Consider the following 15,176-nt stretch of genomic DNA (forward strand, 5'->3'; position numbering starts at 1 on the left):
ATCATACAAAACAAAAGTGCCCGTATCCATGCTTATTGCATCTTTCTCTCTCTATTCTGACAGATAATGAAAGAACGGAGTTGGACTTTCTATTGCAATTCCTGCCTCCCTGAGTTTGTGTATTTCTTCCCACCAGAGAAGGAGAATTTTATATTTCCATTTGGATTGTTTCTTTATTTTCATCTTTTTTCATTTCAATGTTTTTTCTTGTCAGTAATACTCACTGAGACCAGGTTTTTTATTATAATCCATGCCTCTGCGTGTTAAATTGGCTTCTTGGACTGGATTTTGAGACCGTACTTAAGAGCTGGGCAGGATTTCACACAAGATGCTTGGTCGAAAAAGTGAGAGAAAGAAAAACTCACCTTTCAGGAGTTTTCCCCCAACTTCAAACCTTTCCCTGAATCTCAACTGATGTGGACATCTTTACATTTAATGGTAGTTTTGATTTTACAACACAAGTTTGAAAAATCAGTATAAGTTTTTGACAGTGAAAAGGCAACATATTGAGAGCAAGCATTCAGTTAATAGGGCATAAACTGAATGAGATGGGAAAGGGTGCCAGAGGCAGGCAGGAGAGCACCAGGACAAAGGGCATTTATACAAAACATGTGATTAATGTTTTGGAGATGTTGTGTCCCTCTGGCATAAGCTCGAAACTAAAAGTCTCTTAAGTCTCTGTGCTGGTTATGTGTCATTTAGTAACTCAGAAATCAGCCTAATTGTTATTTCTTTGTCTTTGAAGACTGAAAGGAGCGATGCAGCTAAGGGCTCTCTTAAAGTGTCATAGAGAACAATAACGAGGCTAGAGGATTAACTGGTGAGTTAGAGCCAAAAAAAAAAAAAAAAAAAAATCCAGGCACAGCCTTCTGATCTACCACTGTTAATTCAGGGCTTATTAAAATGTCTTTGCGGGCAACATACAGAAAGGCAAAATTAATAAGTGCCATAGTTACCAAATATTAAATTTTGTTACTTGTTTATGAAATAAAGGGATCTATTTTGTCTGAATTGAAATAAGAAATTCTGTGGACTCTTTAGAACTACGTTGCGTCATCTCATATATTTCAGCTAACATGCCCTTCCCTGGTTAGAAATTCAACCAACCTTCCTTTCTCTTCGTTTTCTTCCTCCTTCCCATCTCTCTCCTCGTTCACTCAATCCGGAACACATATATGGAGTGTCCCTTCTTTAGGATCTATGCTAAGGGCCATGCTGTCTCCTACAAGGACATTTTGGAAAGAGATGATTGCATGGTATCACCAGTTTTGCCATAGGAACCTATACTGTGACTCCATCATCATTTCTGTCAACTATGTTAAACCAAAACGGTCGAGTCATTCCTCTTAAATATTTGAACCAGTTGTGAATTAGCTATAAACTACAATTATTTTCATTCAAACCTGTATTGGAAATGGCCTTATGTAACTAGCACAAAGTTGATGCTGTACATAATCCCTTTGTTCAAGTCTAAATTCAACAAATTTTATTGAGCAAGTAGAATTTGCCAACCATCATATGAATGTCCATGCTCCTTTTACCTCTCTCTGTCCATCCTCCAGCTATGTGGTGGCCTAGCTGTCATCTAGTATTTTATTTTTACAGAAAAGGGTAAAGTTTACGGAGGGTTGTTCAATGTCACATGGCTAATATAAGTAAGAATTCAGATCCAAGTTTAAGTGTTTTGGTTCCAGGTTCAAGTTTAAGTGTTTAACTGTTCTTCCTACAGCACAGTGTGATGTGAGACTTGTTACAATGATACTCCGTTTATAAGACAACGTGATGTAGTAACAGAAGCGTGGGTTTTGGATTGAACTTGGGTTTAAATCTGGCTGTGCCATTCACTAGCTCTGTGACCTTGAGAAAGTTAATCTCATCGAATTGCAATGAAGTAATCTATAAACTACAGATAATAATACTCACCTGTGGAGTTATTGTGATAACGTCTGTAAAATAAGCGTAACACAATAGGTACTCCATAAGTATTGGCTGTGATTAATTCTTCATCCTGCTTATCTCCAGCTATACAATATGAGTTCTCAATTTCAACTATAAACTGGCTTCCTGACAGTGTGGGTTTAAATGTCATGGACAGAATCAATTTCAACCCCCTGGATGCTATTCTTTTATATAACACCTCAGGATTATTTTTGCCCATACAAAACCTACCCTATCTGCCACGTGTTCAAGTCTCATCCTGTCCTTATGTCTTGAACAATTTAAGTGTCTTTTTTCTCTTCTTACCTCTACCCCTGACTCTGAAGCTATGTAGAGCTCATTTTGATGATTATTGAATTATTCCTTAAATATTTTCATTACGTATGTCTTTCTCCCTTGACAACATTCTATTTCATGGTGGACAGGACCCCTTTCTTATATGTTCTTCTTAGGTGTCTTAGCACTAGTATAGTATTTGACGCTGAGAAAGATGCTATTTATTTGGTGAATTCTCAACAAAGTTAACATTTATGTACAAGATTAGCAGCTGCAAATTTAAATGAATGTGATAGAAAGCCCTTTGTTTCCATGTTGTTTTCAACTTGGGAAATTTCATGTTAAGCTTTCTTAATTTAAAAATGCTATATCCAGATAGAGTAATCACATGCATTTTAATAAAATAATGTTTATTAAGGTTCTCTATATGAAAGTAATAAAGTAACAGTTATTGGAAAAATTTTGAAAAATAATGACTATTTAGTAAAGATATTTCTCAGACAATTAGGAGTGATTTGTCCAGTTAGTTTGAAACTGATGCAGAGACAGTGAATGTCAGTATAAAATACATTTGATACTTTTGTTTTTAACCCACAGAAATGTATCCATTGCTTACTAAATTCACCCTGAATAATAGCCTCTGCAACATGTATTCTCAAATATTCTGGATCGTGATTCAGCAACACACTTACAGATTTTTAACATGTGCCTTCATCTTCATTTTCTTTGCTATCTTCAATAAGCACAGATTCTCATAATTATGTAATGAGGTTATATAGAGGATAGAACTAAATCTCAAAATAAAATAAATTTCTTAAGAACTCTGCCAAAAAATGTTACATGTGGAGAAATGGTGCTTGATCTTCATTTTTATTATAATTACAATAACTACAATAAAGCTCTATGGGATACATATGCAAAACAAATATGTGTTATTAAGATGCTTTCTAAGTGGGCTGTGTAGACCTGGTTCCTGACTACATATAATCTGTTCTGTGTAATTTTAGACCTATGACTTTTGCAGTGGAAGAAATGAAATGCCTACTCTCACCTCCATCCTATCATAGAACCAGTGCTTTCATTCAGCACCACTAAACCCAGTGGGAAACAAACAAACAAGCAAACAGAAACCTCAGCTATGCTGCTCCCAGGGGCAGTTGGGCCAGGGTAATGTGAAGAGGCATGCCAAGCCATGCCGAGATCTTAGAACCAGGGTGAGGTAAGGAAACAGAGAATATTAGATTTCAAAGAGCGCGCTTCCCTCAGAAGCTATATTTATCCAAATTCTCCCAAGGAGGGAGAGAAAATTAGAGTCACTATCTTTTATATGTAAATGTGTGTATGTGTCTTATAGTTGTAAGTGGACTTTGGTCCACACAACCCACAAAAATTCAGATAGAATTCAATCGATCCACATTTTTACTGTCTACAAGAATAACTTTTAAAAATTAAATAAATAATGAAATCCAGGTTGTAAGGAAACCATGTAAACTACTTAAGAGAACGGAAATTATTTCAACATTCTTGATAGTTGGAAGCACATTCCAGAGAAACTTGTGGTTAGATAATTATAATTATTCAGGCAGCTTAAGGAGCTATGTAAAATATACTTTGCTTGATATACTTTTAATTATGTACCATGAATACCTAAATGTGTAATTGCTGTCAAAAAATACTCATGTTCATATTTTTCATTAATCCAGGCTTTGACTCAATATTTTATTCAAATATTTACTCAAAATATCTCTAGGTGCATCCCATGGACATAAGCGTTTCTCCATTTCATTCATGTTCTGAGGCTTTATTTTGTTTTCAGTATCTAAAATACTTTTTTTATATAAAAATAATTTGTACAATACATATTTTTAAGAGCCTTTGGAGGGTTTTTTTCTTTTTTTAATACTCAACCACTTTGTAAGCTCCTTGTGAGCAGGACCCAAACTCTGTATATCTCTTGTACCTACGGAGCCTAGCACAGTGCTAAGCACATAGAAACAGAAATTGCTCAATGAAACCTTGATGGAGAGGCTAGGTGATCAGACTACGTCTGCGTGAGTGATGCTAAGACAACCAGATGTGCACACTGCCGTGAGGGGAGTTTAGCTGACAGCTGAACTCTTTTCCTCTTGGATGTTGCTCCATTTTGGTGACATTTTAAATTTGAGCAGTATAAGGGAGTCTTCTTTAGACTTCTTGAAAAACACGACTGGAAATATTTGTTGAATATGGACTAATGGTTGTTAGAAAAAAATAAATGAGATAAATATAAGCCTGCATATAAGATAACTTGTCTTTTAGTCTGCTATGTTATTTCTTACCCGGGCATAAGAGCTGAATTTTAACTCTGCACATAGACGTAAATAAAGGTATTGCCAAAGACGTGTAGCTTATGGAATAAAATGAGCACAATTTGCCCATATGAGGACACTGGAACATTTCATGTTATGACTTCTTTGAGCAAAGTACAGTGTTCTCTTTTGGAACTAAATACAGCAGAGCCTTAGTAAATGAATAACAGTCTTTAGTTGACTTCTTAATGAAAGTTAGCGATTGCTGATTATGATTTTTATTAAATGGTTTATTGATTTAACTTATAACTGAAATGTTAAATCCTTTTAAATGTTTCAGAAATGGACAAGAAATATTTGTGCAGCATTGCTTTGAGAAAATGATAAAAAATAAAATTGCAGGTATACATAGAAAACATGAGAACTTAAGTAATAAGTACTGAAATACCACGGCTCAGGAAGGGCAGAAGAAACACACATTTAAAAAAACACAATGCTGTTAGAAACACAGGATTAAACCGGAGACTACTAATAGCAATGAGGAATAAAAGAGAGGGATGTAATTTATTACAAGACTGGACAAAGTCCAGTTGATATTACGAAAGACTGTCTCCCAAGCACCTGTTTATGATAAGAAGGAGTGAGCTTCCACGGTTGGCCTCTATGGTGAGTAGATTAGGGTTACAGAACCCAGTAGTTGTGCTACTCTCAAGTTGCCGTACAGCTGCTGCCGTATTGCAAAACCCACCCATTGGTATGAAGTGGGACAATGACAGATGCTGCAAAGGAACTCACGGAGATTGCGTGTAGTGTTTCCCAAGCTTGCCTAATCATCCTAATCACCCAAAATTTGTTAAAATAGAGAATCCTAGCCTATTCCCTGGAGGTTATGAGTCAGAAAGTCTGGCATGGGACCTAAGATTTTGCATTTTTTTTTTTAAATAAGCTCCTTCCATGTGACTCTTCTCATTAGGCTGGCTTGCAGCATTGATGCAGTCCAGGGGTTCTCAAAGCATCCTCCCCAGACCAGCAGCACTGGCAGCACCTAGGAATTTATTAGAAATGTAAATTCTTCGGGAGATTTCCAGACCTACTGAATAGGAAACTCTGGGGCTGGAGCCCAGCAATCTGTGTTTTAGAAACCCTCTGGGTGATTCTCAAGTACACTGAAGTTTGAGAATGCCACATGTCAAAAGTGGCCCAGAGAACTGGAAGGTGGGAGTGGAGCTGCCGTTCAGGAAATGTGCCTCGTCCAAATTCTCCTGGGATGAGGAAGTCATGACTTCAATCCGGGTGCTGATTGCTGCTCTCCCCTTGACATCTCTACCTCCTTTCCTATTTTCTAAGGAGTAGTTTGATTTTGTGGATCCCTTTTGGGTTTCCAAACGATCAGGGCCATGCCCCTCTCTCCTTCTTGATAGCAAAGATACTTCGATGTTTATTTTCCTACTTGAAATCCTCCTATTGCTTAGCTCCCGCCTTAAAGACGTTGGCCGATGCCCAGTTGGCTCTAACTATTTGTGACTGAGCCTGACACTTCTATCAAAATTGTTTTTCAATATTTGTACCCAGCGAGCTGCTACAATATTTTTTTTAAGAGGGAGGTGTAAGCAGTTGACAAAGTCCTGTTCTTCTTTCTAAGCATCACCTCTTTTCCACTTTCAGAAGGCCAAGGCAATGCTTAAAGATATTATCCATTTGTAAAATAGCCATCATTTTGAAGGCTAACTCCTGGGATCACTGCTAATATGCAAATATTCCCACCTAATGTTCAAGAGCAGAGATAAAAAGGGAATCGCTAATGAGTCAATGAGATTATTTGCTGGCACAGCACTGCAGAAGGTGTACTAAGCGCCTAGGGCTGCCATAACCAAGTGCCACAGACTAGATTGCTTAAACAAGAGAAATTTATTTATCACAGCTCTGGAGGCTGGAAGTCCAAGATCGAGGAGTTGAGAGGGTTGGTTCCTTCCATGGGCTGGTAGGGAGAATCTGTTCCACACTCCTCTCTTAGTTTTTGATAGTTTACTGGCAACTTTTGGTGTTCCTTGGCTTGTAAACACATCACCACACATAGTGTTCTCCTAGTGTGTGCAAATCATGCCCAAATTTCTCCTTTTTATAAGAACACCATTCATATTGGATTAGACACCTGCTCTACTCCAGTATTACCTCATCTTAACTAATTGCATCTACAATGACTCTATTTTCAAATAAGGTCACATTTCGAGGTACTGGGAGTTAGGACTCCAACATATGAGTTTGACGGGGGCGGGGGGGGCACAATTCAACCCATAAAAAAAGGGATGGTTGATTTAGAGAGGAAGCCAAATCTAAACTCCAAAATCACAAGAGCTAAGATGCTGTTGCTCCTGGGATTTGACAGGTTTAGGGATTCAATAAAAATCTCAGTGACGCAAGCCAGCGCCAGCTCCAATTAGGAAGGACAATTCAAAAGTGATCATATTTCTGACACTGAAGTATCTGGAAGTTTTTCCCATAAATAAACAAACAGTACAAAGCTCATAAAACAAGTGGTAGGAAAGATATTTGTAGTGTTTGTACCACATTTTAAATGATCAAATGAGACTAAAGTCAAATTACTCCATTTATGTTGGGGAGAGAGTGAGGTTGTAGGACTTCTTGCACTTATGTTATCAACTCAGGTCAATTTCACTGCTTTTAATAGTCAGATTTCTTCCCTGGCAGTTTCCAAATCTGAGCAATATCCTCACCTAGAGGTTGACATTTGAATGGAAATCAGATGCTACCCATTAAAAGAGGATAATTAAGGATTTACAAACTCATTTGAACAAGGGGATAGCCAAACAGGTATATAATGCTATTATTACTGAGCACAGAGGATAATGGTGGCCCAGCTGTTGCCTTCTTGAGTCAGACTTTCTCACTTAGGGATTTTTATTTACAATTCAGTGCCTGTACACAGATAAACCCTCAAAAGAGTGTAACAAGTCATTGTTCCTCTGCTTTATCTGCTACTTAAGGTCTCACCTTGGGTTGAGGGGCAACTGCCTTTCCTAGTCCCTTTGATGTTGAGGTCCAACTGTTGACCCCAGTTCATGCTGGCGCATTGGAGGCCTCCAAAGGCTGTTCATGATCACATAGAACATTGCTCAGTGTTTGCTTCTACCGCACGCATTGTTCATCTGAGCCTGACTTTTAGGTTGTGCCAGTAAAATTCCATTGGCTGTGCTTTTTCATCACTGTATTTACGTACTCCCCTCATAATTTTTAAAAAGAAAAATAGGGATTGAAAAGACATGTACTTATGTTTCTAGGAAGTGATGCAATTGTTTTTGTAAAAACAATGAAACTTTCAGCATATTTCCAAAGTTCTTTTTGTATTAACACTTTTTGCTGTCATGGTGGGAGACTTTGCCAGCATCCGGCTGTTACTAATCTGGGACACAGCTGAACAAATCATTTTCTTGAACTGGTTTCCAATAAAACCTAATCATAAATACCTACAATTACCCAGGGTACCTGTCTGCATACTATCGATTGTAGGAAATAGAAGGACTGCATTGATATGATCTGTTTGACAACACTCACCATGTACTTAGTAATTTTACGTTTCACATCTCAGACTCTGAAACTATATAAGAAACTAATCCTTCCTTATTGTGGAGACAGCTGCCCAAGCCTGTAGAGCTTCTCCCCTCAGGTGGGATGGAAATAGCTCCTCGAGGCGGCATGAACAGCAAAAGTTGAGCTAAGACCAATACTAGTCTGGATATTGGGAAATTCCTTGCCTCTCAGGTTTATATTAGATATTTGTCATTTGTCTGAAAAATAGGTGCACAATTGTGTATAGTGATGAGATTAGTGTATAATACAGAATGGAATTTCTGTAACAGTTCCACCCATGAATAAACGATAAAATCAAACGGGGCTAAACATTTTTCCAGCAGGAGTTTCTGCTTTGGGAACAAATGGCCAGTTTCTAGTGACATTATCAGAAGTGTTACAAAAAGCTCTGTATCTTAGCCCTCTACTAGGGAAAGAGGACACGGGCAGGGTAACTGCAAGTCCTTCCAATCTCTGCTGATAGAACAGTAGCAGATCATTGAGAGAGGAAAGCTCTCACCACCTGGTTTTGGAACTGTTCTTCTTAGTAGGGATTTTTCTTTCTCTTTCTTCCTTCCGTCCTTCCCTCCTTCTTTCCCTCCTTCCCTCCTTCCTTCTTTCCCCCTCCTTCCTCTTTTCTTCCTTCCTTCCTTTCTTTTCTCTCTCTCTCTCTTTCCCCTCCCTTCCTTTCTTCCTTTCTTCTTTCTTTCTTCAGATACTTATGAAGTTAATGAAATCCCCTTGATTGTGTGTGACTTGGGAATAGGACCCAAAGAATGACGTGAATCTATGTGATGCAAAGGGAAGGGAGAAGTAACGCTTTTTCAAGTTTATAATACGTAAGTGCTTTATGCTCACTATCTCATATCATACTTGTCACCATTCTATGAGATTGTTCCTGTAATCTTCCATTTTAGGGAGGAGAAACTTGAGGCCCATCTCTAAATTAGCACTTAAGTCACTTTCCCAAGATCTTTAACTTCAGATGCTGGAATTAGTATTCAAAGCCAAGTTTGCCTGGCTACAAATCTTGTGTTTTTATTGTAACTTTCAAGATGTTTCCAGTAGTTAAAACTGACTGAGAATAGATAGGATGTTAGAAATTACAGTAAAGACAAGGAAATAATTATAGTTTCTTTAAAAAAATGATGGGATTTAAAAACTTGACTTCCTTCCTCATTTCCTTTCCTTTTCCTTCATGTAGGAAGAGATGGCAGTTCTCTGAAACTGTGGCTAATTATTCTTATCCAGAACACATGACTATACAGTATACTTTACCTTAATTTCATTTCCAAGAACATATTTGTAGTTTTTTTTTAACCCTCATATGTCTTCTTTCTCTCTCTCTGTTAATCACTTTATAAATGCAGAAAGCATAATTTCACATTCTCAGCTCTAAGATTAAAAAGAAATATCTGCATTCTATGATAACATATGCTGTTAAAGTCAAGAGACAATATTGAGTTTGCTTCTCCAGAGGCAGAAAAAATTGTTATAGTGAGAGGAAGCAAGGGTACTAGATGTGGAATGAGAGGTACTGGTTTTGGATATATACTCTTCCGCTTCCCATTATGTGGATTTGGTCAATGATTTAAAAGATTTAAGCTTTTAGCTCTATCATCTGCAACAAAGATCTTGATGTCCTTTTGCAAGACTGCTTCATAATGCAAAGATCATATGTAAATGCACTGTAACTCTTCAAAGGTCCTGCAGACACACAGCGCTGGTTCTGCCCGTCCCTGCTCCTAAGCCCATGGGAGACCCTGCCAAGCTCTCATGGTACTTTTCCTGGCAGATTCTGGACAGCCTCATAAAAGGAAGACTTATAAAACTCTTCTCTAAAGACTATCTAGAAGACCTACCCAGCTTAGTGGACCTGACAAGCTGGAGGAATCCTCTTTGCATCCTGGGTTCAGGTGAAAGTTTTCCCATTGGTGTTCTCCACCTGGGGCCTAAAATACATCTTGGAGCTTTAGTCCTTTAATTCGCTACTTCCTGGTCAAATGCAGCCATGTTGAGGAGTGATTTAAGGAGTAATATATACTTTCCTGGGAGCAGTTTGTGACAGAGCAGTGGGAAAGCCAGAGAAAGCAGCAGGTACACGGAGGAGGAGAAAGCCATGCTCTTGACCGGGCAGAAGCTAGCCGGGAGAGAAGGAAGGGGAAAGGAAGGGATGAAGGGCAAATTTTTTCCTATTTCTGCAGTCTCTTCAGATTCACTCCTGCCTACACGGGAATGTCCTTCTAGACTTCTAGTCTATTTACCATTACCCCTCACAAAAATAGCTATTTTGATTGAATATCATCCATGGTTTGCCATCCTGCCAGGCACTTGACATATTAAACTGTCATAGCACACTTCTGCTGTTATCCCTCTTTCATGGCTGAGGAAAGGAAGGCTCAGAGAGAGAGTGAGGTGCAGGGACCAGATTAAAACCAGGTCTATTTGAATCCAAACTTCCTCAATTTCTGCCAACTCTACTGTGTGTCATACCTCTCGAATTTGGAAATTGGTGTTTTCCTTTACGTCCAGAATGTGAAGGAACCCATACTAGTCAAGAAGACGAGGTTATACAGCCACAGCAGTAGCAGCACAACAAAACCCCAATCTTGTGTCTTAAACCAACAGAAGTTCCATTGCCCTCATACAACACATCTGCTGAGGTTTCGGTGAGAGCCTTGGCTGCAGCTCAGCCTCATGGGAGACTCAGCTTAATGGAGGCTTCAAACATCGCTAAACTCCGCAGTGAAGGGAGGGGAGAATTGTATAGCTGCTCCTAAATACTTCTGGAGCAAGTAGCATGCCATGGCAATCAAAGGGAGTGAGGAAGTACAGTCCTACTGTGTGTTGGGAAAAAGGAAGTGGAAGGACTGGTGAACAGCACTAATATGTACCCCAGAATCTCAACAGTAAAGGTAAAATAAAAATGAAGAAAACAACTGAAAAGTACTGAGTTTAAAAAAGAGCATGTTCCTTTCCACTCAGCTTTTGACTCCAAGCTGCTTATTTCAAGCCTTTTCCATGTGTTGAATTACTTGATGAGGTGGGAGATCATCAGCAACCACTTTACGTATGGGCAAACACAGGCATATTTTTAGCAAAGCTGAAAAGGCAGGTTGGTCACTCAAATTACCCAATTTAGACTTGTGGTAAGAGGAGCATATGGCTTGGAATTGCTACAGATTGCTACTTCAGTCAATGGGGAATTTTCCGTATGTAAGGTGATAACTCAGCACATCCCTGGAAGAAATGTGAGAGGAGGATTTTGACATTCTGTGCAGAAGAAATATATCTGGAGTGCTGGTAGAATTTGGTGCCTCTTTCAGATGAAACGAAATTATGAATTTGCGAATCAAAAATCTGTAAAACGTCCAGGTTATTAAAGCATGTTCTAATTCAAAACCATTAGACTGACGAAAGATTCTATTTTTAGGACTCTATAAAACCTATGTCGACCTTGAATTGATAAAGCGAGGGATTGTGATGGAGTGGAAAGGGCTTTAAAGAAAGCAGGTTCATAACCCCATCCCGCAAGAGCTTTAGCTAATTTCCTGATATGTTAGGCTATTTCTCATCTGTTATGCGGAGGATATTAATATGTAAATGCGGCAAATGCTACCACAAAATGTATCACTACCTCCAAAATATATTTTGATGATGTTCACTTCTCTTCATCTCTAATACTCCTAGTTCAATTCAGGAGAAACTCATCTCTCAGCTGGACCTCCACCAATCGTCCCTTAATGATTTCTCCACTTCTACTCTTGTTTCCCAGCCCATTCATTACTCAGTAGACGTAAGGATCTTTCCCATTCCATGGCCTTTGGACATGCCATCCCGCTCTTTTTTCTATTTCCTACATGGACAAGTCTATTTCTTCCTTTGGTTAATAGCTTAAAAACTTTCTCAAAGCAGTCTTTCTTAGTCTTCCTATCTGTAGTATTTTCATCTTATTATTTGCTACCTCAGCTCATTGGTTTCCTTCATCGTGCCTATCCTAATTTGTAATTTGTTTTTGTTTGCTATTTGCTTCTTTGTTCATTTTCTGTACTAGAATATGAGTTTCCCAAGGGCAGAGACTGGCTTATTCTTGTCCAGCCTTGACTCAACCAAGCACAGAGCCTGGCACTTTGCAGGTGCCAAAGAAATATTTGTGTGATGACTGCAGGGGTTGAGCGAAGAGTGAAGAGTGAGACGATTAAGTGCATCTTGAAGCACCTCGGTCGCGCTTAGCAATATTGACATTCCTTCTCTTCTCTTTACCAGTGCTGCCCAATCAATCAACACCTCTTCCCACTTCTCCCTCTCTCTGCTGAAGGCCCACTGGCATATCTCCCCGTCACATACAAACGTCCTAGAAATCTAAACTAAAAGGCAAAGGACAGTGAAGCACAGGGAACAGAAGAGGTTACTCTTGTCTTTGATACATTTGTCTTTTAATACATCTCTGATTTTGTGAATTATGCACTGCTGCCATTATATGACCTTTCCTGTGACAAATTTAGAGATTCGTTATCTGCTAACAAACATTTATTTCTTACTCTCTCTTCCTATAGATTATACAGTATCTCTAAATTTGTCTTGAGTAGTGGTATTGCAAAATTATTTAAACATTTTATCCCCATTTTCTCTTATTGTTTAAAAAAATGAGAAAAATGAAAATATAAATATGGATAAACTAGTGATTAAAAAGTCAGGGTAAGAGGGGCTGGCCCAGTGCTGTAGGGGTCAAGTTTGAGTGCTCTGCTTTGGTGGTCTGGGTTTCACGGGTTCGGCTCCTGGGCTCAGACCTACACACCTCGCATCAAGCCATGCTGTGGCAGCATCCCACATACAAAAAAAAAAAAAAAAAATGGAGGGACATTGGTAAAGATGTTAGCTCAGGGACAATCTTTCTCAAGCAAAAAAGAGAGAGATTGGCAACAGATGTTAGCTCAGGGCCAATCTTCCTCACTAGAAAAAAAAAATTCAGGGTAAGAACACAATTAAGACAAAAGTGAAAATAATGGAGCATGAAATGGATAGTCAACATTTAGATTTGATTAGACACATTGAAATTAAATTGATTAATAGCATCTTCATTTACAAAGAAAAAATAAATTTAAAGAACAGCATGAAATTCTGGAATTTGTTATCAGTTATTACGTCTAAAAGGTGAGATGGTATTTATGTCAGTTTAGCTCTCTCTGGAAGAGAATCCCACTCAACACATCTCTTGCATATTTGACTTTCTTATGTGTTTTTAGTCTGCTTTTGCCTGAGAGCAGTTCATTGCTAAGAGAGCATGCTCCTTTTTCCCCCTGGAAGATGGACAAACCCACTCCCTCAGTTTACTCATGAGGAACTTATGACTCAGGGAGCTGAAGGAATTCGTCCTATAGGCAGGCCTCAATTCTTCCTGATCAATTGCCTGAATTATTTTAGAGTCTAGATCTCAGGCAAAGAGACCAGCATTTATTTAAAAGGAACCCCTCATAACCCTGGACGAATGTTCATCTATAAATGCAGTCCATTTTGAAGTGAGAAACATTTACTAGTGGACAGTCAAAAGTTCTAGATGCACAAGAAGAAGATCCTTAAGGCATCTTCTACTTTGTTTTCCTCTTGCTTAATTCATCCCTTCATAGGGGAAAGGGTGTTTACTTCAATCTGTTTCTCCTTTAAGACCAATGAAGGTCAACCCATGGGGACCACAACTTCTGTTTCTAAAACAACTCTGCTTCAATGAATCAGGTCCAGAGGAATTTTTCTGACTTGCCTACAAGCTTTCCCTGCTCCTTAACTCTTTCTAGACTGTGCTGGAATATGCCTCTGATCTTTGACACAATCACTCTTTAGATTTGATGTGTCCTGCCATCGCTGAACTTAGCTGCATTCTTAATATTGCTCTGGATTTGCAAAATGGATTTTAGAGTTATGCCCATATTTCCTAGCATTTAATCCCCAAGAAGCCTATCATCTCTATTTCTCCTTCACTATCAATGGCCCTAAAGGCAACTACTATCCTCATGGCACTAACCTCATTTCAACTTCTCAACAGCCATGTGTGACTAGTGGCTACCAGACAGTACAGAAAGTTCTACTGAACAGCACTGCCTTGGACTCTGCAGATCTTCACTGTCTGTGCCGCCAGTGCCTCTCTCACTAGATGACAAACTGACTGAAATATGAGCAGCCCAGATTGGGATGCGTCAATGGCTATACAATTCTTTAGTAAGCTAAGTCTCGGTACAAATGTCCTTGACTTTCTTCTCCCTTCAGTTAATGATGCATACCATTGCTTTCCAAAGTTTTTCACAAGCTTGCAAAATTCAACATGACCTTTACCATTTGTCTCACTTCATCATTCCTCTTTCCCTTGAACTGTACTCTTCTGAGCTAGTTAATATTTTTTTACTCCAATTTTAAACTTATCATTCCTTTCCTCTGGAATATTTTTCCTTTCCCACTCAGTGTCTCAAGTAGCCTGTGGTGTTGCAGGACACTTTAAGAGGAGGTGCTCTATTGCTTTGGATAATTTAGAGATGTGAGGTTAATTTAATGTTGCTTGACTATTCATATCATTCAACATCAGAAAGCAATTTAGGGTATAGGGAGAATGTGGGACTGTATTTTGTACATAGAAAATTATGTAATAACAAACTTCTTAAGGGAAGAGATCTTAACTTGAAGGACTTAAGCTGTTCCAAGGGTTTTGTAAGAAACAAACCTTTTGAATCTTCATGTGTAGGCACCTGCGGTGTGTGTGTGTGTGTGTAACTCCCACCCCATCACTGAAAACTTTTCTCTCAACTCCTTTATCTCACACGTGAAGAGCTCTGTGGATAGGTCTAAACCATATTTGAATGTACTCCAATATTCAACTCTAAGAAAGTGTTCTAATACCAGCAGAGCCTTTGAGAAGGATGCTCTAATTCATCCTCTTTTTCTTTATGACGTCTCTCCAGAGGAAGCATTTGGGAAGGAGAACCATCCTTGGCAAAAGTAGGATTGTCAGAGCAGTGCAGCTTGCATCGAGGCTCTGGTCCTTCCTCTAATGACACCTGACTCCTATCTGGTTACGAGCATTCAAAGTCAAGGCTGAAT

General features: G+C 38.8%; 1 protein-coding gene across 7 annotated transcripts in view; it reads left to right on the plus strand.

Moving 5' to 3' along the window:
- Positions 1-15,176, plus strand: part of PTGER3 (prostaglandin E receptor 3) — a 245,129-nt gene that overhangs the window by 72,309 nt on the left and 157,644 nt on the right. For 2 of the 7 annotated variants that reach the window (XM_070592383.1, XM_008517010.2), the window contains one exon: positions 64-1,024. The exons of the other annotated variants lie outside the window; for them this stretch is intronic. In XM_070592383.1, the coding sequence (XP_070448484.1) occupies positions 64-267 (204 nt within the window). In that variant the 3' untranslated portion in view covers positions 268-1,024. Of the gene's footprint in view, positions 1-63; positions 1,025-15,176 lie in introns of those variants that run through there. 7 annotated transcript variants of the gene reach the window in all.

The sequence above is a fragment of the Equus przewalskii genome, chromosome 24, assembly GCF_037783145.1.
Source record: "Equus przewalskii isolate Varuska chromosome 24, EquPr2, whole genome shotgun sequence".
NCBI lineage: Eukaryota > Metazoa > Chordata > Mammalia > Perissodactyla > Equidae > Equus > Equus przewalskii.